The following is a 26,543-nucleotide window of genomic DNA, read 5'->3' as shown; positions in this document are numbered from 1 at the left end:
CTGTTGGGGCAGTATGCAAATTGGAGTGGGTCTAGGGTTTCTGGGATGATGATGTTGATGTGAGCCATGACCAGCCTTTCAAAGCACTTCATGGCTACAGACGTGAGTGCTATGGGTTGGTAGTCATGTCGTGTAGCCATAGACACTGTTATTCTGTACTAGACACTGTTATTATGTTATGTATCCTGGCTAAAAGCAGATTTCTGAATAACTGGAGCCATGAAATAGTTTGTAATGGAACTGTGCAACATTGTATGGTAACATCGTGTACTGTACACTATGTGACATGTGCCCTCTCTCCCACTCTCACTCTCTTTTTCCCACTCTCTTATCCTTTTCATGTGCATATCAAAATCCCACTATTTTACCATGCCTGCTTTTTTATACCAGCTTTTTTATATATCTGAAAGGGTTAGGGGGTTAAAAAACAAGAAAAAAAAGCCACCTAAAGACCTAGCCACAATTCCTGCATTTTCACAGACCCTGTAAGCAAAATACAGGAGTCGGGTCTGTGTGAATGGTTCTCTGCTTTTTTGCAGGTAAAACCATTGACACTTATATTGTTTAACACCCCCCTAATTTGAAATGCAAACAGACCCCATGGTTTTACAACACCCCCCCCCCCCCAACTCCCACCCCTCCCAATTAGCCAGTTTCTACTCACTGATGGGTGTAAAAGGGCAAAACCTGCAAGAAAGTGGTAAATAAGGTGCTGTTTTAAATAAACATTGCCATTATTATTATTATTTTTTACAGGTAATATACCACATCTTCTGTCTGCAATGTGTATCTCTGTCTGATTCCATCTGGTTGTAAAGATCCTGCTAGATGGTCTAGAAGATAACCCTCAACACAAGCCCACCTTCTCACATGGATTCCATAGACCTGCACAGCTTCGATGCATCAAAGGTGGGAAAGGTGCAGTAATGGGAAATCAACCAAGGTCCACTTCTAAGACAGCCTAGGTAGAATGGCTGTTCCAGAGCAGCAGTGCTCGAACAGAAGCACACTCACATTAGAGGAGAGAGCACTCAACGCTGCAGAGCAGAGAGGGATGGACAGTGAGTGGAACAAGTCTGTGTTGTGATGTGATAACTCAACTCTCACTCTGCTGCTCTCAACCTTCAGCACATCAGCACCACTTCAGTCAGGTGCAGTCTACGACATGTACACCTGAATGACAACATACTCAAGGTATAGCAAACAAACATGATCCACGCTCACATGCACGAGCACATCAACAATGCATGGGGGGCTATAGATAAGGGAGTAACAGTTACTTGGCTAGGTTCAGAATGCAGATGCCTGTTGGGTTCTGAGGAACCCCTGAGAAACACGAGTCGTTCCGGTAACAGGGGCATGTCTACCCAATCGATCTCCTCTGCTGAGAAACTGCAGTGTGGTGGGCATGGAGGAGGGGGGGTGTACAGAGGGCAATCCTGCAGGGAGAGATTATCTGATGTTGCATCGCCATCTGATGGTCATAGAGGAAAAATGCAATCCAGCACCACTTAGGCCTGTGTCAATGCCAATGCACAGCATCAACAGCACCATTTTATAAACAGAAAGTAATGTATCAATCCAGAGCATATTAAAGTGAATTGTGAATCTGTCAATCCATGCAGAGTTAAATAAAATTGAAGTCACTTTGCACCATATGTGGGCTCCCAAGTGGTGCAGTGGTCTAAGGCACTGCATCTCAGTGCTAGAGCCGTCACTACTGACACCCTGGTTCGAATCCAGGCTGTATCACAACTGACCGTGATTGGGAGTCCCATAGGGCGACGCACAATTGGCCCAGCGTCGTCCGGGTTTGGCCGGTGTAGGCTGTCCTTACTTACAAGTCCTTAACCAACAATGCAGTTTTAAGAAAACACCTAAAAAATGTAAGAGATAAGAATAACAAATAATTAAAGAGCAGCAGTAAATAACAATAGCGAGGATATTGTCACAAATTAGGAGATAATGAAACACATGCAAAAAAAATGTACTTTGACATTTTGGAAAGCTCTCAATTTGAGCTGCTGTGAATGACCACTGAACAGACTACAAATGCTAAGCTAACATATCCCATGAGCCTGTTCTGTGATGTTTCCCGGAATTTCCGGTCTAATTTCAGAGTTTAACGCGCGCTCAAACGTCAGTGAAACAACTGCGGTGTACAGTCGGTTATCAACATTTTTTACATTGGCATAATAGCTTAAGAAATGGCAGCTGCTGATTACGACCAAGCCTCTCTACCGGACCTAATTGCCCCTCTACTACCACCGACTTTTCCCTTTCTCAATGTTACCGGTGGCTGAACTATGGAGGAGGTGAGTAGTTAGCTAGCTAACGTTAGCCTGCTCTTTAACTTGAATATGGCGATTCTCCAAGCCCAGGAAGCAGCCATTCAATTTACCATTCACCAGCTTTTCAAGCTTAATAATGTCAAAATTCGTTCGATACTTACCAAAGAATGGCGTTTTGCTCAGCAACTATCGTCACTACTGACGTGACCGGTAAGTTATGAACTGTATTTCCAAAAAAGGTCGAATTAAAAAGATGTATGTATCAGAAAAATGGAAATAATCAAAGTATTGTTTTTGACCAAGTGAGCATGCATCTTCTGCAATTAATCATTACTGCCATGCACGGGTCGGCTGCACTTGGTAAAATAAACTATACTTAGATTCACCAAAAAGTATTGTATTCTTCACGCAACACACTAAAACATTATCCAATTCAACAGTCTTTTGGGGGTCGTTCCAATTAAGAAAACACAAGAAAGTGGGTTTTCACACCAACCATCTCAGCTTGTTCTAAAATCATTTCTGTAGTTAGAAACACAAGATTAGCATTCCTGCAACATTCTTTTGTTTTAATATAATTTGATCTCTGAGAAATTAATTTCATTGGCCATTTTAATTTATAGGATTCAATAAATATAGTACACAACAACCGATATGGACAACTTCTTTCTAACAGTGAGTTAGACATGAGCCCCCCACGGACCCCCCCCCGGCAATCTCAAACGAGTATATAGTATCAGTTCTCTGTCTGACAAGTAGTATGGAGCTGAGTATTGTTTTCTTCATCTTATGTAATGTAGTCCCAGTGAATTTGGTGGTTTCTCCCCGTACAGAGAAATTATTAATTGAAGTTGTTAGGTTTATGTCCTGTCCTACATCCAGATATTTCCATGTTCTGACCACTAGATGGTGTTGTTCCATTGCCCCCCCCCCAATGTTAAAAGGGATAATTACATTCATTTCCTTACCCTGTAAGCAGTTTATGGACAAGATATGACAGTAACCCATGATTTGGTTTTGTTTACCAGGACACTGTAAAGTCCATTATGCCTCTGAAGAGTATGAATCCTTAGCAACTGAGTCTCTGTAAAATAAATGATCAATAGTAACTTCAGGTTTTTCGGGAATACTTTGAAAAATAACTTGACACTATTAATCAGTCGGATCTGCTGGCTAGGAGCACTCCAATGAAAAAATTGCCAAAACTTGTAAATGATGGTTATGAAATAAACCAAAACTTGTTTCTCACAAGTGTAGCAGGTTGTGAACTCTGCAAACAATGTTTCCAGTCTGAGAATGAGAACGGTAAATTACTGTAATTAATACATGCATTAACAGAAATGTATGTAACCAAATTATGCGGATTAATGGTATATTTACTACTAGGGACAAATGTAATGGGGAATTGATGATAAAAAAACAATAAAAAAACAAACAAATGGCAAACAATTCACACAAATAAATTATGAATGTGTGAAAATTTCCTGGAGAATGCTGAGCACATTCTGGAGAGCTGAGCACATGCATTCTGGAGAGAGACACCCAATTTCTTCGCCACACACCGATTCCCTTGTTGTCTCAACGTTGAAATACATACTCAAGACACATGATCTAAACACACATTTTGGATGCTTTTCACTGACAGCCGCAACTCAATCAGCTAGGCCTATTGCCACGTGCTCTGCCCAAATAGAGCTTTCCAGCTTGTAGTCCTAAACCCGAAATGAGTTACCTGGTTCGTTCAGCCATTCCTATGAAGAAAGAATTGGGTTTTGGATTAAATGCCAAAAATAAGGTTTGAGGTTAACACAGGCTTTGAAGATTTTATACGTTTTGTTCTATTACTTACGATAAGTACCATGGGATCTTTATTGACCACAGTCAGAATACCCGTTTAACGTCCCATCCAAAAGACAGAACCCTACACAGGGCAATGTCCCCAATCACTGTCCTGGGGCATTGTAATATTTATTTTTTTAGACCGGAGTAAAGAGTGTCTCCTAATGGCCCTCCAACACCACTTCCAGCATCATCTGGTCTCCCATCCAGGGACTGACCAGGACCAACCCTGCTTAGCTTCAGACGCAAGCCAGCAGAGGGATGTAGGGTGGTATGCTGATGAATTATGAAGCTTTTGTGCTTTTTATTACATAAATGCTTCAGAATTCAGTGACATTAGCTGATGATTCTCAGAACAAAACGTATAAAATAGCTTTTTCCCAACGAACCATGGCAGAGTTGGTGCCTACAAAAATATGCCATTACTATTGCTCTCAATTGCTGGCTTCCCAAATAGGCATTTGCCTATGCACTTGTGATTTGAAACAATCCACAGCTAATGATCCTCAGTGGCTAACTCGTGCTCTCTGAAGTATTTTTGAATGATTTGATCTTATATTTTGTACAGACAGGAGTAAATCTATAATTTTGGTACATTTATTTCAATTTACTTTAAGCCTATTTGATGTGCTGCCTATTCAAAAAGTGAGTTCCCTTCGCAAATAATTCCAACATCCGAACAGTGCACTATGCACCCGCCAATTCGCATGGCTGAAACTATCTCACTGGAGAAAGCATCCGAGCCATACTCTTTTAGCCCAGACAGCCTCAGATACATGGGCTACACATACTGAGACGGGAGTGCTATTTCGCTCGTCAGGCTGCTTTATCTGAGATTGATGAATATTTCTCTCGGTGTGCGTCTTGGTCAAATAAATGATCAATATTTAAATGTTTTATTTGGATGGGCAATGAGGTAGGTAGGGCGGGCCAGGCCAACTAAGGCCTGCCCATAACGTTGTCCCTGTATCCTACTCTAAATAAAAAGTTGGGGGAAAACATCATGCGCTATACAAAAATACACATTTAGAAACCCCATCCCACACATTCAGTCATAGTCCAAATCAAATCCCTACAGGTTCAGACGTGTGGGGGCAGAACATTCTTCGACAGGATTCCCTGCAAGGCCTCGGCTGTAAAAAGGCGTTTAGCCGCACCCAATTTTCTGATTTCTACGCTGTTTGTGCTGTGCCGTTTATGACCGTGTCCAAAGCTACAGCCATAATTGGTAGACGGTTCCGATTGGATAATCGCTGTTTGTATCACCGAGCAGTGAACCAAACTATTAAATCCAGTTTTTAGATGCTAACCCTGTCTCTTCAAATCAAAACCAAACCGATTCCATGTTGTTCTCACTTTGCGCGCACACCTGTCTGTGTTAAAAAACCTGATGTGGAAGATGAGCCCGTACAAGATTGACATTGGAGCAGTGTACAGTCATAGGGTGGGGCTTCGTTACTCACCGTCTTTATCTGACCACCTGTTACACACAATCTTGCTTTCTTCTCCATCTGCCTAACTCAATCACTTGCCTCTGTCCCTCAAGTGTCCATTTAAAAAAATAAAAATAATCCTTCTTCTTCTGCCACCCTCAGCCCAATCAGCATAACACAGTCAAGTCTGGATCCTTCCAGGCTCTTGAGAAGGAGCTGGTGTTTGATATTGATATGACCGACTATGATGATGTCAGAAGCTGTTGGATCACCTGTACTTGGATCACAGCCAGAAAGTGCATTTGTAGTTCCACCATGATGTAGAGTATGTTTGAATGTACAACAGACTAATTCAGGGACGGTGCCTTTTGACGTTTTGTTGGGGGGTGTGTGGGACTGTTGTCTCGTTTTGCAGTGCTGCAGACATCTGCCAAAGTGCTGGACTCTGATGTCTATTGCTATCTGTATCCTGGACAGGGCCCTTTGATGTGAGTCAACATTTTTTTTTACATTTAATTGCCATTTAGCAGACGCTTTCATCCAAAGCCAGCCATGAATGCATACATTTCTTTTATGTATGGGTGATCCCAGGGATCCAACCCACTATCCTGGCTTTGCAACCAACTGAGCGACAGAGGACCAGGATCTTTCTATCGGTAATTTTGGAACGTTATCTGAATGTGACTCGTTTTCATTGTTACCTGTGTTTGTTGCCTCTTTTTCTGGGGTGCTCCAGATGACTTTGGTTTCCTGCACCGCCTGTGGATGTACTCGGGCAGGAGAGGGATGCTTTGCTGGGTGTGTGACGAGGCCGCCCGGAAGCTCTCTGGCGGCGCGCTCCACTGTGTCTGAGTACCTGAGTCTGGTCAAGGTAAGACCACCTCTCATAACATAACCCACACAAGGCTAAAAGAGGTTTACAACAATCAAGGGTTCTACTCTTCTTGGATGTATTTTAATGGAGCAGTAGACTCAATCACATGCAATATTTGCTAGTGGTAATCCGGGAGCACGTTTCTCGATTTTTGTTCATTTGAGTTAAGTGCTGAGCGTAAAGCAATGCCTCAGTGATTACATCAACACTGTAGAAAGGGTTTCACACTAAATTTAAGCAAACTTGCACTGTGTTCATGTAAATCAGCCTGGTCATTGAATATTTTTTTCCTGTTCTTCAGGGTGGAGAAGAGACGGTGAGGAAAGTAGTGCTGTCAGACCCAATTCATCAAGTAAGATTATGATGCACTTTAAAAGCCTTCCAAATTAGCTACAACCTTCTTTTTCACAAGTCACTGAGCCATACATGGCGTTTCCTTGTTAGACGTTGTGGGTTCTAACAGCTGAGAAAAATACCATTAGTTTGAGGCGTTGTCTAACCATTAGAGGGCAGCGTCATGTTCAATCTAGAATGACGAGTTGACCTCTGACCCCTGTTTTCCCTCCAGAGAATCCCTGAGTGTGGTGGAGCAATACTTTCCCCAGTGTGCTCTAGTAGGACAGGACATACTGGGCAGAAAAGAGGCTGCGGACAAAGTGCTGGCCCTCGTGCCTGAAGATATCCTTTTCCTCTGCCAATTTTTATTATATGACACAATATGAAATGTGACATGTCTACAGTACATGCATGGCTACACATACACACACACAGCGTTCCGTATGTTACCGTTTAGCAGGTTTTTGATAAAATGCCTATCCTTAACGGAAACCACATGTCAGAAAGGAGCTGCTGCAGTGCTTCCAGACTGAAAAAAAACCCTGAGAAGCTCTGGTGTGTACTTAAGACTCTGGTCCAAAACGAACGTGTAGGTGGCCATGCCCACACAACAGTGAAGACTGACATACGCCTTGTTATAACACAATACAACAATGTGGTGATGTCATAAGCGCATGCTTGGCTGTCATTACAACTCTACTTTCTACCACCAGACGACTGCCAAGGGCCACTACTTTGAGAAGGTCATGCTGCAGTACTGTTACCCTCGGCTTGATGTGAAATGTCAGTAAAGGAGTCAACCACTTGCTGAAGAGCCCCTTCAGCGTCCATCCCAAAACGGGTAAGGGAAAAACGAATGAAGTGCAAGAGTAATGGATGAAAGGTGACCGACGTTTAACCCAAATGTTGCCTGTGAGAGAGATGGTCAAAAGACACTCTCATCCAACTGAAGGAGATACTCTCAGGATGTCATTAGCTCAACAACACCTTTTCTCAATGATCCTTACTTCTCCGAAGGGTGGATCTCTGTTCCTATTGACCGGAGAGAACTGGATCGCTTTGACCCCTTTGATGTGCCCACTATCAGGTAAGCCCTCAGTCAATTTGTCATAACAAGAACTTTGTAAAGAGTTTTACAAATTCAAAATGTATTCCCAAAAGCCTTAAACACACAGTTTGTATGTGTGGCGCCCCTAGGGTTCTTCTCAGTTGGTACACTCACCGGTCCTGTTATTGTTTCTCCTTGTAGTCTGATCTGTGTGGAGCTGGATCAGCCCAAGACAGCAGAGAAGGAAGAACCCTTGGAGAATGAGAGAGAAGCAGGAGAGCGACAGAAGAGAGGTATTCAAAAAATACGAGTGCAATTAATCACTAAGGAATCTAATATTATTTTGTTCATTGCATGTTGATTTGACTAACAGACGTTCTGGTTCCATAGACTACAAACGAACAAGCTTGGGGAAGTATGTGAAACTGTTTGATCATTTCCTGGAAGGGATGGCTCGCTCAAGGAAAGGGGAGCATCTTAAAAAGAGTGGTGGGTGTAATTTCAAGTCCTTAGTGGAAGAATACAATTGTTAGTATAAATATTCAGATCTAAAAGAGTTGATGATCATTGATTTTTATTTTATTTTTCTTCTCAATTTCTTTTCACAGATCTTCAAAAGGACTTCTATCCTGTAGCAGTGTCCAACGGAATACTGTCTGATGCTGGGATTGGTACCTACATTGGTTGGCTAATCTTTAACCATCCCATCATATCAGTTGTAATCTGACAGTTAAAGATGGAGAACACACATTACAGATACACTGTAAACAAATGGTCTGTTTGAGAATTGTCATGCAAATATTTTACTATATCAACAATTGAAAAATCAGTTGTGCAAAACTTTTATATAGCCTATTGTTTTCTAATTAAATGACTTTATACTACAGTTTGTGTCAATCTATGTTGTGTGTCATGAGAGTCAATGATAGAGCAGGCACAATCAAGTCACACAACAGTACATGCCAGGGTAAAAATGTTCCATCATAGGATCTTCACTTTTCCAATAATTGGGTTGAAAATGCATAAAGTAACTATCTAACAAGAAAAACTAATGCAAGGATACACCAGAGATGTATTTTTGTTGTTGTGTAAAGCCACCACTGGGAAACAAGAGAACGACCCGGAAGAAGTTAGTGCAAAAATGTGATACTGCGAGACCGAGGTCAGAAATTCTCTCTCACAACCATCTTGGATATAGAATCCTAACTCGGTGAGTGTCTGCCGCGAATCTAACTTCATCTAACCATTTATCGTAGTTTAAATCATTTGAAACGGGGCTCTGAAAGTACATGAAGTGTGGCATACCCCTTATGTGGATATTTATTCATATCATTATCTGTACACAGAAATATTCACTGTTTATATTATCGATCTCTGGTACAAAATGGGGGAACACGACTTTGCCCACATTTGCGAACTGGTACAGGCTTGGTTTCTTCATGTGACACGACAGTTGAGAACACAGGACGAATTAGACATTTTACTAATGGGGCAACTTGTGTAGTGTTAAGTGGAAGTTGTCAGTGAGCCAACCTATGAACATATCTTTGACAGCGCACATCCAGCTAGCAAGATTCAAGCGAAGCTTGTTCGAAAGTGAGAGTACCGTTAGCTAACCATCTACCTAATCTTTTACGGGTTTCTTTGTAGACTATACAAGTTGGTAGCTATGATTGTTATTGCAGTGACGTTATATTAAACAGCGTTTTAGTCCAGTGTCCATTTGTTCCTGATTTGCAGCTTGCCAATATTAACTAGCTAGGTAACGTTAATACCTTTAAAGTGGCTAGTTAGCATGCTATCATTACATTAGGAACACGTGAAACAAGTTAACGCTTGAGTTCTAAATTAAAATGGCTTGTTGGCTAACCACTCATTTATCCAGTCACCCTCACTGTCAGTAAGTACCTAACCAATGTTTGACAGTATGAGTCGGTCACATTGAGTATAATTTGCTGTTCTAGAATTTCGCTACATCCGCAATAAAATTAGATTTGAGTTAGTATTTAGCTCGGAATGATTTGAACACAGTGGGAGAACCTCAATTTCATACTTTTCGCGTCCTCTTTCTCAAAACCAATTGGATGAGAGAGCCAGAGGTCCCTCCCATCTGACTTCTTTCAATGGGTTTTAAGGAGGAGAGGACTCGGAAGTGTGCAGGTGATGATTTCCCTGAGACATTGAGTACGTTTACATGCACACAATAATGCTATTATTGTGGATAGATTAATATAATACTAAGATTAAAACGTGTACATGCTTTGCAAGAAGAATGATTCCCTTTAATAGTAATGTTTTACATAGACACATCTGAAATCGGGGCTACCTGATGGCACTCTGATAAATGCAGAAAATCGCCGAACAAAATAAACGTTCTACCACAGCGAACATTGTTATTTTTTGGAAGCATATTTGATTTTGAGATCGGACATATAAAGTTTGTGAACTACTTCTATGCATTCATTCAGTTGTTCTGAACGCACTTCACTCAGCACTAAAGAGGGAGGCTAGCTCAGCTGGTGTTAACACGCATACACCGGTCAAATACAGCACTGGGAATGCCAATTAAGGTGTTTACATGTGCAAATAATTTGAAAGATTGCGCAGAAAACCAGGTGCATTAATCGGTGTATGTTTACTTTGACTTTAAGATGAACAGAGTAAGGTGTTTACATGATTGCATAATCTGCCTACTGCCATAATCAGTTTAATATCGAATTACTACTGTGCTGGTTAATGTACTCATTGAATCCAGTTCCTACTACTACATTTTTTTTTGTCATCTGCTCTCTATGGATTTACCTAGTCAATGGGAGACGTGTAAAAGTATCTTGTAAGTTATTCTGTGTTTTATTCATGCCTTGGCAGTTATTCCTGGTGAGTCATTCCTTGATTTCTCATTTCAGACACAAGCATGCCTGGTGAAGCTACAGAGACTGTCCCGGTCACTGAGCAGGAGATGCAGCAGCCACAAGTTGAGACTGGTTTGTATAGCATTATTACATCACACTTGCATGCTAAGATACTAAACTGCAAGGCTAATGGGGTCCTGGAACTCAAACACTGCAGTAGCTAATTCAACAGCAGCAGTGCTTGTTGGATGTAGTGACTGAAGTCATATTCCCCCAGTGGAGTGGTGGCTGTTATTTGAGGGCTTTATATTAATTGACCTCCTTCAGGAAATGTAGCACTCACCAGTTGACACTTAGATAATCAAGCAGGTGACAGTGCTGTAGAATGACACACTGTTGGTGACATTCACTTGGAACCGTTTTCTCTGGGAACCGTTCCCCCCCCAAAAAAGAAAGTCTACATTCGAATGGATGGTACCATGGTTACAGATAATCTTGAATTAATCATGATGAGTGAGATAGAGGTACAAAGATCATACCCCCAAAACATGCTTACCTCTCACCATTACCAATAACAGGGGAGGTTAGCATTTTATATCATAACCCCAAAACATGCTTACCTCTCACCATTACCAATAACAGGGGAGGTTAGCATTTTATATCATAACCCCAAAACATGCTTACCTCTCACCATTACCAATAACAGGGGAGGTTAGCATTTTATATCATAACCCCAAAACATGCTTACCTCTCACCATTACCAATAACAGGGGAGGTTAGCATTTTATATCATAACCCCAAAACATGCTTACCTCTCACCATTACCAATAACAGGGGAGGTTAGCATTTTATATCATAACCCCAAAACATGCTTACCTCTCACCATGACCAATAACAGGGGAGGTTAGCATTTTATATCATAACCCCAAAACATGCTTACCTCTCACCATTACCAATAACAGGGGAGGTTAGCATTTTATATCATAACCCCAAAACATGCTTACCTCTCACCATGACCAATAACAGGGGAGGTTAGCATTTTATATCATAACCCCAAAACATGCTTACCTCTCACCATGACCAATAACGGGAGGTTAGCATTTTATATCATAACCCCAAAACATGCTTACCTCTCACCATTACCAATAACAGGGGAGGTTAGCATTTTATATCATAACCCCAAAACATGCTTACCTCTCACCATTACCAATAACAGGGGAGGTTAGCATTTTATATCATAACCCCAAAACATGCTTACCTCTCACCATTACCAATAACAGGGGAGGTTAGCATTTTATATCATAACCCCAAAACATGCTTACCTCTCACCATTACCAATAACAGGGGAGGTTAGCATTTTATATCATAACCCCAAAACATGCTTACCTCTCACCATTACCAATAACAGGGGAGGTTAGCATTTTATATCATAACCCCAAAACATGCTTACCTCTCACCATTACCAATGACAGGGGAGGTTAGCATTTTTTTGGGGGGGTGATATTTATGCCTCTAACTTTCTCTCAACATTATAAACAATTCATTCATGTTTATCTGTAATCATGGTCGCATCCACATGAATGTAGAAGTGTTTAGAAAACATTTACAGTAAAAGTGACTCAAATGACACTATTTACCATTCATTTCTATTGGGCACAAAGTCATCTGAAATGCAACCAAACCGAACTGCAAATGCATCCAACAGGTTTGATGTAGTCATTGCGAGCTAGGAATATGGGACCAAATACTAAACTTTTGACTATAATACATATTTTAGGGAATTTGTCCAAATAATTTTGGTTCCCTAAAATGGGGGGACTATGTACAAAGTGCTGTGATTTCTAAACGGTTCAACCAATATGGATGAAAATACCCCCAAATTATAGTTGCCAGTCTGCACTTTAACCTCGTGGTCTTTGTGTCATTTCAAGTACAGGGCCAAAACAACAAAATGTGTCACTGTCCAAATACTTTTGGACCTCCCTGTATAAACCATGGCCTGTAGATTATAATCCTGGGGGGCGACTCTCTTTCCTTTTTTACTTTGAAGTGAGTAGCCCTCAAGGATTATATTTGGCCAGTCATCGACTCACTTTGCATTAATGTTGAAAAAAGGGTGTGGGAACAATTTTAGGGATTTGAGATGGCTTAAAAAAATGTGTGGTTGTCTTGAATTTCACTGCAGGTCAAATGGGTTATCCAGGACCCCTTATTTACTGAAAACCACTCACTCACAACCGCATGTGTTGAATGTTACTGCACCGACAACTGTGTTGTGAAACACTTTGTAATGCACGGGTATTGATGTAGTGGCATGTGCATGGATATTTTTTTAAAGAAACACCCTGCACGCATTAATTATACTGAACAAAAATATAAATGCAACATGCAACAATTTCAACCATTTTACTGAGTTATAGTTCAGTCAATTGAAATCAATTCAATAGGCCCTAATCTATGGATTTCACATGACTTGGCCTGGGAGGGCATAAGCCCACCCACTGGTGAGCCAGACCCAGCCAATCAGGAGTTTTTCCCAACAAAAGGGCTTTATTACAGACAGAAATAGTCCTCAGTTTCATCAGCTGTCTGGGTGACTGGTTTCAGATAATCCCGCAGGTGAAGAAGCCAGATGTGGAGGTCCTGGGCTGGTGTGGTTACACAAGGCCTGCGGTTGTGAGACCTGTTGGACGTACTGCCAAATTCTCTAAAATGACGTTGGAGGCGGTAGAGAAATGAACATTAAATTCTCTGGCAATAGCTCTGGTGGACATTCCTGCAGTCAGCGTTCCAAATGCACGCTCCCTGAACTTGAGAAATCTCTGGCGTTGTGTTGTGTGTCTCAACTGCACATTTTAGTGTCTTTTTGTCCCCAGCACAAATGATCGTGCTGTTTAATCATCTTGATATTCCACACCTGTCAGGTTGATGGATTATCTTGGCGAAGGAGAAATGCTCACTAACAGGGATGTAAACACATTTTTGAACACAATTTGAGAGAAATAAGCTTTTGTGCACATGGAACATTTCAGGGATCTTTTATTTCAGCTCATGAAACATGAGACCTGCACTTTACATGTTTCATTTTATATTTTTGTTCGGTATACGTGATACTCTTTAAAAAAAAAAAAAACACTGACTTGTCATGCAGCAGTAGGAATTCCTTATGCTTCTGGAAATATATATTTCGTTTTTAGACCAGCTTTGTTTTTTTTAAATATTCACACCTACATTCTCTTTGACCATGTTAGTGATATGGTTGGTAAAGTTATGCTCACAATTTGCGGGCCTTTTTATGGCATTGATTTGACTAAATGTTTGATGGCAAAGGTAAGCTGCTTCTGCGAAGTAGCTTATGGAGCTTTCTTTTCAAGTAATTTAAGAAACATTGGTTTTGAATGGAATTAGTATTGATGGTTTTCTTAAAGCATTTTCTCATTTCATGTTCATGCTGCAGCAAACCAAATTCTGATTAGTATAACAAAGATGCGTCAATATGCAAGTGGAGATAATTGGTGACACTTTTATGGATTTCCTCACTACCAAGCCCTGAACCGGAAGAGTGAAGTGTTGAAAACCATGAAGGTTCTAAGCAGCTGGTGAAAGGCCACAGATTGCTTTTGAAGACCACTGGTCATGATGGCAGCCGAAGAAGGTGCTGAACAAGTGAAGACTACTAATGTTGATTGGAGAAGATCCTGGATGTTCAGTACAACAGGTGCCTGTTAATGAGACACTACAGTACAGGGTTTATGGAGAGAGCCCACGTAGTTTTGCAGGTAATTACTTAGTGTTGCTAGTGGAAACACCGTAGGTGTTGGCTGATGAATTGGAACTGTTAGCTATGACCACAGGGGAAGACTTTAGGAATTAAAGTTGGACTGTTGGAAAAGCGGTAAATAGTTTTTGTTCAGCAAGGAAGACTGCGTTGTTCCAGAAAAGTGTTGAAAATCCACTTGGGGATTTGGGATAAATCGCATGAAGTGGATGGGAAAATGTTTAGATTTTGCTTTTCAGTTATAGTTATTTGACTGTAATTCAGGTAAGGTTATCAAATTGCCTCATCCACATCAAACAGCATAGCAACCTAATTAAATCTCAATTTTCGAATTCAACCGCTTTCACTAGTGGCTCAGTGTGCATGATTCTCTCGTAAGATTCTTTTCACTCTGAAATATTGTGTCATTAGGGTTTGTAGATGTATTGAATGCTGCTCGCTCTTCAGAGGGTTTCTACCCACTTTCGGTCTCAAGGTTTTTCGAATCACAATCTTGTGCATTTAGGCACTGCATGGTAACTGGGACATGGGCTCAAGTTTGGTTTTGTGGGTACACACAACATTCACCCATTCTTGGTTCACTTGTAGCAAACGGAAGGCTGATGTCTGCATCCTTGAACAACCTCACAAACACCTTGGTTCAACTGAATTGCTACACTACATGACCAAAAGTATGTGGACACCTGCTTGTCGAACATCTCGTCCCAAAATCATGGGCATTAATATGGAGTTGGTCCCTGCACTTCTGGCAAGGCATTCCACTAGATGTTGGAACATTGCTGCGTGGACTTGATTCCATTCAGCCACAAGAGCATTAGTGAGGTCGGGCATTGATGTTGGGCGATTAGGCCTGGCTCGCAGTTGGCATTCCACTTCATCCCAAAGGTGTACATTTGGGGTTGAGGTCAGTGCTCTGTGCAGGCCAGTCAAGATCTTCCACACCGATCTCGACCAACTATTTCTGTATGGACCTCGCTTTTTGTTCGGGGGCGTTGTCATACTGAACAGGAAAAGGCCTTCCCCAAACTGTTGCCACAAAGTTGGAAGCACAGAATCGTCTAGAATGTCATTGTATGCTGTAGCATTAAGATTTCCCTTCACTGGCCAAGCCCAAACCATAAAAAACCGCCCAGACCATTATTCCTCCTCCACCAAACTTTACAGTTGGCACTATGCATTGGGGCAGGTAGCGTTCTCCTGGAATCCGCCAAACCCAGATTCGTCCGTCGGACTGCCAGATGATGAAGCGTGATTCATCACTCCAGAGAAAATACAGCCACTGCTCCAGAGTACATTGGCGGCAAGCTTAACACCACTCCAGTTGACACTTGGTATTTTGCATGGTGGTCTTAGGCTTGTGTGCTGCTGCTCGGCCAAGGAACCCATTTCATGAAGCTCCAGCCGAACAGTTTTTATGCTGACGTTGCTTCCATAGACAGTTTGGAACTCGGTAGTGAGTGTCGTAACTGAGGACAGGCGATTTTTACAGGCTCCAGCACTCGGCGGTCCCGTTCTGTGAGCTTGTGTGGCGTACCACTTCGTGGCTGAGCCGTTGTTGCTCCTAGACGTTTCCACTTCACAATAACAGCACTTACAGTTGACCAGGCAGCTCTAGCAGGGCAGAATTTTGTCTATTGAGATTGTATGGCTGTGTGCTCGATATTATACACCTTGTCAGCAACGGTTGTGGCTGAAATAGCCGAATCCACTCATTTGAAGGGGTGTCCACATACTTTTGTGTATATATAGTGTAGATCTAGATCACAACCCCAGTTCTAAAAAGTTATTCATTCTATTGTTTCCTCTTAATATTTTGTGTCATATAATCAAAACATTTGGACCCCAACTTCCTCATGTTGGTAAAAGTATCTGGTATAGGAGAATACCATTACTGTAGGTAGATTTTATTAAACGAGGGGTTAAATCATTTTGATCATATGCTTCAAAAAAACGTTATTGTAAGCTTATCAACCGCTCCTCACACTTGCTGTGACTACCCCCTGCTGCTCCTTCCGCTCCTCCTTTCCTTCCTATCAACTCCAGGGGTGTTGAGTTCCTCTGCTCCCCCTGAGATGGCTGTGTCTGACGTGACCAAGGCAGCCGCTTTGGAGAGTCCTGTGCCTCTAGGACCCGCCACTGTTCTTCCAGAGGTCGAATCCCAACCGGTGTCAGAAATGGCTTTAGAAGAGGCATCTAGTGGACAACTTAATGGTGTAGAAGCAACACCTGAAGTTGACGCAACCATTGTTGAAGAACGTAAAGAAACTGCTGAACAACAGGTCACCCAAGCACCAGAAGAGGTCATCATTCAAGATTCAGCTGAAGTTATAGAGGCTACCGTGGCACCCACTCAAGATGCAGTGGCTGCTGAACCCGCGGCAGTGGCTAAAGAGACTCCGGTCCAAGAACCAGCACCTGCTGCTAAAGAGCCAATCGCAGACACTATTGATGGGATGGCACGTGTAACTCCAAGAGACACCCCCGAGCCTGCAGTCGATATGATCACTGAAGAGTTGGAGACTGTGAGTCTGGATCCAGCTTTTGATGATGCCGTACTATGCACTGAAGTGGCCAGCTCGGACACTGGGGCCCCAGAACCTGAACCACTGCCTGCTGATATGACCAGTGACACGCTAAACGAAACTCCTGTTGAGAAAGAACCAATTGCAGCCTTCTCTGAGGCCGTCCAGACGAAGGTGATGTCAAATCGTGCAGGCCCGACCGTCTCCACCTGTCTCCTGTCAGGTGGGTCATTCTGTGTGCAAAGTTAGTTGCTTTTCCCCTCTTACAGCAGCTCCCCCTTTTCAGACATTTTGTCTTTTTTTTTTTATACTTGCAAACTTCTGCGGCAAAGCTGTGCCTATATTTGCCCTTTCAAAGGTTATGTTTTGCCCCCAAAAACAGTAAAATGTTATTATACTTGATGAAAAGGGCTTATGTTGAGAGAAATGAAGCGATTTTCAATATTACATTTTCTTTTTTAGGGCTTGTTGTTATCTCATGGGTATCCATTGGCTCTCAATTTTCTCTTGCGTCACTGTTTAAACTCAGTGTTTCACCTTGAAACAGGCCAGTCCATTTAGACACTTAATGTAAAGAACTGACTTCCAGCAACTTCTTGGTCTTTTGTCATCAGATGTGGACTGTCCTTTGACTGTTCTATTTCAGTCTCTCTAACTTTCTCTGGGCTTATTGGTGTTTATCAGGAAGAATGCCACCTAGCCAACTGTGCTCTAACTGCAGTATCTGTTTTTTAACACTGGTATTTGTAGCCAGTGGGGGTGGTTAGGGAGTGGTAATAGTTCCAGTTATGGCTTTTTTGGTCATTGCGGTACACCTTTTTACTACTCACTAGCCACATTTAATCCATTGTGGGTTGTTTTAATTTAACATATGAAATTGGTCATGTTTCAATTAAATAACATTTGCATGTATTTGTCTATACTGTAGCCCGACTTTTAAACTTGGTCGTAAACCACAATTTATATTTTTACCTCAAATGAACAACATCGCACCTCATCACTGCAACAAAAAAAAGTGTCATTCATTACACTCTCATTCAGTCTATTAAATAATTTCAGGTAATGGATGTTAGTGGGCTGAATTTGCCTTTAAGTGTGAACCCATTAGGGAGCAAAGGTCAAACAATGCATAGCATTGTTTATAACCGCTACAGTTCCTTAGAATTTGACCTGTCACAAATGTATTTTAGTGTAAATGGTGCCACACTTTCCTCTGCGCTGAGTAGGTCCTCACATTTAATCTCTGGTTATGAAATTGGACTAACGCTGTAGAAAATGTTATGTGTGGGTCTGTGCTTGGACCAAGTAGATGTTGGTGTTTTAACTTTAGGTTGTCAGTTGTGGTTTTGCCTGAATATTTGAATTGTAGTGTGCATTGAGTTTGCTGCCCTGCAACAAATCCTTCCATTTCGGAAATAAGGTTGGTGTGGTGTTCATTTTCCTAACCCTGGAGTTCTGAGGTAACATTGTCTTGTGTGTTCTGATCTTTTAACCCGCATGGTTCAGGCTTTGACTTCCTTCCAAATTTTTAACAAACATATTTGTTTCATTCAGCCGTTCCCTCTGCCCCTGCAAGTGTGGCTACCTCCCAGGAACCCCAGGCTGCTTCTGGCCCTGCCAAGCCCAAAGGCAAAGAGGCCAAGGGTGGCTCTACCCCAAAGGCTGTCCCTGGCAGAAGAAAAAAGTCCTCGATGTCTGCCTCCTCCTCTTCTCCTACCTCCCCAAAGCCAACCTCCTCAACACCCCGTTCCCCCTTAGCTACCTCACCTGGGGCGTCTGGAGCTCCCAGCCAGGGCAACCGTGCTGTCCCAAAGGTTGTAAAGGCTGGCAAACAAGGAAAGGCTAAGAAAGGAGAGGCTTTCAAGCCTGCTGCTGATCTGCCAGCCCCAGCCAAGGCTCCTGCCCCCACAGAGGCCAAACCGGTTCCTATTGAGGTTAAAGCTGCTCCTGCACCAGTACTGGCCATGCCAGCACCTGTTGCTGCAGATCCTGCACCTGCCTCACCCATCTCTCCCAAGCCTGAGGCCTTCAAAGTGACTTCAAAGCCTGCTGTATCAGCCCCTATGTCATTTGCTGACGCTGTTGCCTCTAGCCCACATAAAGCTGCCCCTGAAATGCCCAAGGCCAAGCCTAAGCCTGTGCCCAAAGCTGAGGTGAAAGAGGTCAAGGCAGCCCCTGCACCAGCTAAGCCTGCTCTGGAGGATGATGACCTTCCACCTCTCATTCCACCAGAGGAGCCAGTAAAGATGCCAGTCTTCTCACCCCCTACAGTAGTAGAGGCTCCTAAGCCTGCCCCAGTTGCTTCTCCAGCTCCCCCTAAACCAGCTCCAGTTGAGCCCGTTGTAGCTGCATCAGCTCCGCCCAGGCCTGCGCCAACTAAGCCCGTTGTAGCTACACCAGCTCCGCCCAAGCCTGCGCCAACTGAGCCCGTTGTAGCTACACCAGCTCCGCCCAAGCCTGCGCCAATTGAGCCCGTTGTAGCTGCACCAGCTCCACCCAAGCCTGTGCCAACTAAGCCCGTTGTAGCTGCACCAGCTCCGCTCAAGCCTGTGCCAACTAAGCCCGTTGTAGCTACACCAGCTCCGCCCAAGCCTGCGCCAATTGAGCCTGTTGTAGCTACACCAGCTCCGCCCAAGCCTGCGCCAATTGAGCCCGTTGTAGCTACACCAGCTCCGCCCAAGCCTGCGCCAATTGAGCCCGTTGTAGCTGCACCGGCTCCACCCAAGCCTGCGCCAATTGAGCCCGTTGTAGCTACACCAGCTCCGCCCAAGCCTGCGCCAATTGAGCCCGTTGTAGCTGCACCGGCTCCACCCAAGCCTGCGCCAATTGAGCCCGTTGTAGCTGCACCGGCTCCACCCAAGCCTGCGCCAATTGAGCCCGTTGTAGCTACACCAGCTCTGCCTAAGCCTGCGCCAACTAAGCCCGTTGTAGCTACACCAGCTCCGCCCAAGCCTGCGCCAATTGAGCCCGTTGTAGCTGCACCAGCTCCACCCAAGCCTGCGCCAATTGAGCCCGTTGTAGCTTCCCCTAAGCCTGTTGAAGTAGCCGTTGTACCACCTCCAGTTTCAAAACCTGCCCCCACCCCTGCTAAAACCCCAACCATACCGGAGCCTGTGACCAAGAATGAGGGTATTTCTTCTTCCTCTCTCTGTCTCCTGTGTCCCCTCTGTTTGCCTGCCAATGTTGAGTTCTGTGGCCCATTCACTGGCTTGCCCAAGTGTCTCTTCCCTTTTTCTTCAGGTTTGAGTTGAAGAAAGTAGATTGTAGTAGTCGGTGTATTAGATTTGCTTCAAATGTAACCTCAACTGGCCTGTTTCAAAGATTACATGTAATTATTGGAGCTATTGATTGGTGAAATCAGTGCTCCCACTTTAGTGCCCTTTTTTTATTTATTTTTTGGATTATAATTTAAAGCGGCAATCAGCAGTAGAAACGATAACAGTGGCCTCCATGCCCCTGGTTTGGTAAAAAGGTGTCTGGAGAAATGTAATCACTCTCAAATTCATAGACTGGGCTTATGGATGCAAGGATTTGACAGTCCATGATATCAAAATTATACTTCTAACCATGTTGAGGCCATATAGTGTATATTTACATTTTCTTTGTTTACAAATATTGGAGTAAAACAAGCTTATTTTGGGTTCCGATGGGGTACGACAGTTGAACTAAGCTCATGTAGCATTTATAAGTTATGTTCTTTATAAGTCAAATTGATGTAGCAACTGCTGATTTCCCCTTTAACTGTGTACTTTCAAACCAACCAAAAGGTTCCAGTTGGCATGTTTTGCCTCCCATCAACATGCATGTTGAAAGTTCAAATTATGGAAATGTTCTCAAATTCCCTACTATTTTTAGACACTGGTGGATTTTTTTCCCCACAATGATAGTTAATTGGGCCATAGTATGGAACTCTATAAAATATCATTGGGGGGGGTCATGTCATTCTGAAGTTGGGAGATCCATCTTTAAATCTGTATGACTAGGGCAACATATTACCATAAGATTCTTTTAACATTTATTTATAAGCAGGTCTGTTAATTTGTACACTGACATGTTTTTTTTACCTCATTCACATATAACCATTATTCTTTCAGTGCCGCAAATTACTAGGTTAAATTCACTTACCACCAACAAATGTTGGGCTTATTCAACATCTCAATTTGTATTGGTCTCGGTGCCTTAAACAGAATTTGCTCAGTTAAATGACCCATACAATTACAATTCTCCGGTCTTACACAGGTGCTATTGTAAGATAACTGGTTATCTGCTGCTCAGGCATCTGCCTGTGACAGCCTGTATAATGTGACTAATGCTTGTTTCTCTGTGGGGTGCTTACAGGGTCTGGCACTGAATCGGACAGCGACGAGTCTGTACCAGATCTGGAGGAACAGGACTCCGCACAGACACAGCATGCACAGGTAAGACCACCTGAGTGATCAAGTGCCCAGGTAAGACCACCTGAGTGATCAAGTGCCCAGGTAAGACCACCTGAGTGATCAAGTGCCCAGGTAAGACCACCTGAGTGATCAAGTGCCCAGGTAAGACCACCTGAGTGATCAAGTGCCCAGGTAAGACCACCTGAGTGATCAAGTGCCCAGGTAAGACTGCCTGAACAGGGGTCTGGTAGGGCACAGATTGGATTAACTGCTTATATATTGTGTATACTGATACAGAAACAGTCCCTCCAGGATTCTGCAATCACAATTTTATTTAGCAAAATCAACAACTTCCCGCATATTGTGAGGGCTTTCAAATTTGACCAATTGCCACAATATTTCAGCGTTAAGAGTCAAATCGTCGCAATATTATCGCATAACTTCAATACAAAAAGAGGACTCGCAATTTCAACCAATCACTGCTAAGGATGCACCGATATTACATTTTTGGGCAATACCAATATCTGGTATTTTCCTTGCCAAAAACCTGATACTGATGTTTAAAATTTTAGCAGCATTTTAAGCATCCTAGTACAGTTAAATAGTTGAAACACACACACTGACCAAGATGTTATTTTGGTGGCGTTTACCTATGTCCCCATTACCAGTAAAAAACCATAATCAAAACCTATTTCTTTCACTTACTTGCTGTGCTGTTCAGTCGTTTCATTCTGAGGATTTCATCATACATGTTGAGCAGTGAAGTTTCAGCTCTGTCGGTCCGTGGCCTCTTCTGTCTTGGTCCTCTTCATCGGCGCTCACTGTGTCCGTTTCTATCTTGTCCAGCTGTGTCTAACATTTCACGTAAACCCTATTTCTTGTCTGCATCAAAGTAGCGGTCCTTGTACCTAGCATCGAGCATGGTGGCAACACAGTAAAGTGGCTCAGAGAGAATGCCACCAAATCACTTGTTTACAGCATCTAGCAGAGTACTTTTACAAGTTTTAACCCCACGGTCTGTTTTGGAAATTTTGTTGAGCAGGTGTTTCAATGCCATGATAAAGGGTATCACATCTGCTGCAGACGCAGTTGAAGAGCTTATTTCTCGAGTCAGTTGTTCGAATGGAGCTAGGAGTGTGTTCATGTTTCAAACATGTTCTCAAATGCCATTGAAATGGCAGCAGCGGTGTGAGAACCAGCACATTCTTGAGCATGCAATACGGCTTTCCTCAGTACGAAATCCTCGTCGACCCGCTGTGCTGTCAGACTCAGCATGCTCATGGGGCTGACATCGCTGGTCCAAATGTCAGTCATGAAGCTAATAGCAGTGACGCCCATTGCAAGTAGTTAATCATTGCACTTATGGTTCAATCTGTTAGGTTCTTATTTTTCAGAGTAAATAACTCACGGACACTAGAGAAGCTTTAACCAAGTTTAATCATTCCCTAAAGGTTCTGTACAGCTGAAAACAGACAGCAAAAGATTTCAGACTTCACAGCTTTTATATGCATCCTACTTAACACTCCCCTTTCTCTCCAATCCTTACATTTTCTGGCTCTACAGGAAGCTAATAAAGAGGGTAACAGGATTCCAAACATTTATTACTCTCTTAAGAGAATCTGTCCTCACCTCCTGTCCTCAACCCCTCTTTCATCTAATACACATTCCAAAGCCGCCGCCTTTCTTCTGAGAACCGTTAACTCCTAACATAACCCAGTCTCTTTCATTTCCTACCTCAATTATCAAAGTTTAGCACATTCCAACAAATCAAACGTCAACAATATTTTTCCCTCGTCAGCTCATTTTCGCCACAGTGGACAACCATTACATATTGCCATGCAAATATCACAAAGAAATCCCAGCGACATCCTGGAGGGACTGAGTAAACACTTGACCTGCACTCACAACATGATTAGAACCCCTGAGTATCTGTTTAAGAATAGATCCTTGACTCTTCGGTGATGATTGATACAGTGACTTTCGTTCTTCTGAGTCTACTGAAGCCAACCTTTCTGTCCTGAGAAGAGCAAAGGCCAAAGAGATACTTTCATTTGTTTTATTTTCACCATTCATGCCATATTCTTACATATGGGTGGAATTTTTGCTCTCACTCTGAAACCTTGACTGCCATTAAAGGAGGATAAATGTGTTTTTTTCCACAGCTTGCAGCTGCTGCAGAAATAGATGAGGAACCCGTTAGCAAAGCCAAACAGAGCCGTAGTGAAAAGAAGGCACGAAAGGTAACTAGCTTTTTTTTAAAAACTATCTGGACTTCATCATATTTTCATTAGACATTCCCATCTTAAAAGTGTATGTTGAATAATTTAAATTACTATGGCACCTTTAACTATCCATTGTATAGTATAAACAATGGATAGTTAAGGAGTATGGTTCCAGTCAAAATATAACCCATGATTGTTTGCTTTTCTTCAGGCAATGTCTAAGCTGGGTCTCAGGCAGGTGACGGGAGTCACCAGGGTTACCATTCGCAAGTCTAAGAACATCCTATTCGTCATCACCAAACCAGATGTCTACAAGAGCCCTGCATCAGACACTTACATTGTCTTTGGTGAGGCTAAGGTAAGATTGATCCAGGATACCATTATAATTGTATTTTCTGGTCCCCTTTTAAATCTGAAATGCTATTGGCATTGTTCCATCTAGTCTAGACTGTTCTTTCATGATACCCTTGTAGTATGTGATTCTGGTTATCAGTCAAATATGCAGTGTGATGTCCTTCGACCAAGGTGTTGGTGTTCTTGCTAAAGGACACGCACTGATATCTCTGCCCGTTTCTCTCCCTTTGTGTCTCAGATCGAGGATCTCTCACAGCAAGCCCAGTTAGCAGCGGCAGAGAAGTTCAAGGTACAGGGAGAAGCTGTGTCGAACATCCAGGAAAACACACAGACGCCCACCGTACAGGAGGAGAGCGAAGAGGAAGAGGTGAGGGCATTGAGGGGTGCAAAAGTTACCATGTAACCAGCAGGAGTTCATTTCTCTTCGGTGATGATTGATACAGTGACTTTCGTTCTTCTGAGTCTACTGAAGCCAACCTTTCTGTCCTGAGAAGAGCACTGTTAACTATGATAGGGCTTAGTTTGTACATTGTCAAAAACCCGGCACCGTATGTTTTGTTGTCCATTAGATTGTATAGCTCTGTTTGCCACAAATCATTTCCATGTAGTTTTGATTGTAGTAGTCTCCCATGCTTAATGGGGTAATTTATGGGCCCAATTCCCCTGGAGATGTCGGTGAATTGCAGTGCGAGTTGACTGTCAAATGTATATGTACTAATGTTTTGTCTCAATGTATAGGTTGACGAGACCGGGGTCGAGGTGAAGGACATTGAACTTGTGATGTCACAAGCCAACGTGTCGCGAGCGAAGGCCGTACGCGCCTTGAAAAACAACAACAACGACATTGTCAACGCAATTATGGTAAGTCATTTTTACCACACAATTAATTCCCCTTGTCGCCAGACAAAATGATATCTGGCACAGGGTCCCTTCACTCCAAATATTTGTAGATTTGAATTGTGACCTGTGTCCAAGTTACCGTGGGATCTACCAGCAGGAGATCCTTTCTCTTCATTGATGATTGATACAGTGACTTTCGTTCTTCTGAGTCTACTGAAGCCAACCTTTCTGTCCTGAGAAGAGCAAAGCAGTGTTAACTCTGATGGGGCTTAGTTTGTACATGCATCAACACATTGCGTTCTTATATTCACAGGAATTGACGATGTAGGCTGCTGGAGTCGAAGGGGTTCTGAAAGGTTGCTGATTTTAATCTATCGTTGGTACAATTTCTACCCAAGATGGAAATAAAGTTGTGGCTTGGTAAATCGATGCGGTTTCCCGCTATTGTCCTTCATTTTGTGAAATGATGCATCTGACACGTCTCCAAGGAACACTTGTCTCCAAGGGATTTCTCTGAACAGGGATGTTGAGTCCTTTATAGGTGTAAACTCTGCTCTGTTTTACTGAACTTTCAGAAGTCCCTCGTCTTAAATAATATTGTAGGACTGGATATCTTATCATTGCTGGCAGTTCAATATACATTCTACACAGAGGAGTGTACCACAGATTTAAGTCGGAACGGTGGAGTTTTCATGAGCTGGTGCTGGAAATGTATCTACTGTTACTGTGACTCATCGGAAGACGTTAAGTGAATACTGCCCTTCTGAGTTACTGATGGATCAAGGAAGCTGTGGCATGCACTCGGGAAAGGTGTGGAAGGTTGCTAATGGGAATACAAAGTGTAGTGTCTGATATTTTGGGCACCAAACCATTTCATGCATTCGTATGCAATTAATTTGATATCCTAGAAATACCTGATTGATGCCTATGATAATACACCAGGCATCAACCCAGAGGTTTTCAAAGAGTAGGTATGTTAACCCCTGATACAGGGTGTTTCCCCATCCCCCTAATGATAAAGGCTAGGAATAGAGTAACCGTAGATCTGTGGTCAGGCCAGGTCAACCACTTATTTTTTTTAAATTAAACTAGGCAAGTCAGTTATGAACAAATTCTTATTTACAATGACGGCCTAGGAACAGTGGCTTAACTGCCTTGTTCGGGGGCAGAATGACAGATTTCTACCTTGTCGGCTCTGGGATTTGAGCAAGCAACCTTTCGGTTACTGGCCCAACGCTCTAACCACTAGGCTACCTGGGGTCAAGTATGCTGCTATCTAGGGTTTGGCATTTTTCTTTATATATATTTATTTATTTCACTGACCTGCTGTTATCAGGCAGTGAGGCAGAGTGAGTGAGATTTCAGACACAAAGAATTCAAAAACAAATCCAATGTTAATAAACTCACATATATTGGGGGAAATACCACAGTGTGCCATCAAAGCAGCAATATTTGTGACCTGTTGCCACAAGAGATGGGCAACCAGTGTAAAACCCATATTTATGTTCCCTTTTGTGCTTTAACTATTTGCACATCATTATATAGCCATATGACATTTGAAATGTCTATTCCTTTGGAACTTTGTAATGTTTACTGTGCATTTTTTGTTCACCTATTTCACTTGCTTTGGCAATGTAAAAACATATGGCAGCTGAGTCACGTGAGTGAAGAGGAGGCTTTTTATCTAACTAGGCAAGTAAGTTAAGAACAAACTCTTATTTACAATGACTGTATACTCCGGCCAAACCCTCCCCTGACCCGGACGACGCTGGACCAGT

General features: G+C 42.7%; 1 protein-coding gene, 1 long non-coding RNA gene, 3 other non-coding genes and 1 pseudogene across 7 annotated transcripts; 5 read left to right on the top strand and 1 right to left on the bottom strand.

Annotated features, from left to right (window-relative positions):
* Positions 1-2,138: 2,138 nt before the first annotated feature.
* On the top strand, positions 2,139-8,707 carry LOC106571942 (DNA primase small subunit-like; annotated as a pseudogene).
* Positions 5,890-22,626, bottom strand: LOC123727293 (uncharacterized). The gene is made up of 3 exons (XR_006759226.1): positions 22,055-22,626; positions 7,996-8,073; positions 5,890-6,425 (listed from the first exon to the last, which is right to left on the bottom strand). It is a non-coding gene; the product is annotated as an uncharacterized lncRNA (long non-coding RNA).
* Positions 8,890-25,194, top strand: LOC106571941 (nascent polypeptide-associated complex subunit alpha). Of its 3 annotated transcripts, none has more exons than XM_045695943.1 (9): positions 8,890-9,031; positions 10,728-10,805; positions 18,528-20,102; positions 21,312-21,391; positions 23,512-23,589; positions 23,783-23,929; positions 24,164-24,292; positions 24,664-24,786; positions 25,079-25,194. In XM_045695943.1, the coding sequence occupies exons 2-9, from the start codon at positions 10,736-10,738 to the stop codon at positions 25,091-25,093; spliced, it is 2,217 nt and encodes a 738-aa protein (XP_045551899.1). In that variant the 5' UTR covers positions 8,890-9,031; positions 10,728-10,735; the 3' UTR covers positions 25,094-25,194. The 3 variants fall into 3 exon arrangements, with proteins under 3 accessions (XP_045551899.1, XP_045551900.1, XP_045551901.1); XM_045695944.1 differs by lacking the exon at positions 18,528-20,102 and adding an exon at positions 16,495-17,196 and having other exon boundaries at positions 8,891-9,031; XM_045695945.1 differs by lacking the exon at positions 18,528-20,102 and having other exon boundaries at positions 8,893-9,031.
* LOC123727589 (small nucleolar RNA SNORD59) lies at positions 23,302-23,375 on the top strand. Its single transcript, XR_006759583.1, has one exon. It is a non-coding gene; the product is annotated as a small nucleolar RNA SNORD59 (small nucleolar RNA).
* On the top strand, positions 24,347-24,420 carry LOC123727587 (small nucleolar RNA SNORD59). The gene has a single exon (XR_006759581.1). It is a non-coding gene; the product is annotated as a small nucleolar RNA SNORD59 (small nucleolar RNA).
* LOC123727586 (small nucleolar RNA SNORD59) lies at positions 24,934-25,007 on the top strand. The gene has a single exon (XR_006759580.1). It is a non-coding gene; the product is annotated as a small nucleolar RNA SNORD59 (small nucleolar RNA).
* Positions 25,195-26,543: the final 1,349 nt, after the last annotated feature.

Source organism: Salmo salar, chromosome ssa15, assembly GCF_905237065.1.
Source record: "Salmo salar chromosome ssa15, Ssal_v3.1, whole genome shotgun sequence".
In the NCBI taxonomy this organism is placed as follows: Eukaryota; Metazoa; Chordata; class Actinopteri; order Salmoniformes; family Salmonidae; genus Salmo; species Salmo salar.
Note: the sequence above shows the minus strand (reverse complement) of the source record. Positions and strands in the feature narration are given on the sequence as shown.

Bases quoted from the DNA above. Each gene is read 5' to 3' on its own strand.
- LOC106571941 (XM_045695943.1), top strand. From the start codon at position 10,736: ATGCCTGGTGAAGCTACAGAGACTGTCCCGGTCACTGAGCAGGAGATG. The intron at 20,103-21,311 runs GTATTTCTTCTT...GGGTGCTTACAG, and splicing joins GCCTGTGACCAAGAATGAGG to GGTCTGGCACTGAATCGGAC. The intron at 23,930-24,163 runs GTAAGATTGATC...TTTGTGTCTCAG, and splicing joins TTGTCTTTGGTGAGGCTAAG to ATCGAGGATCTCTCACAGCA.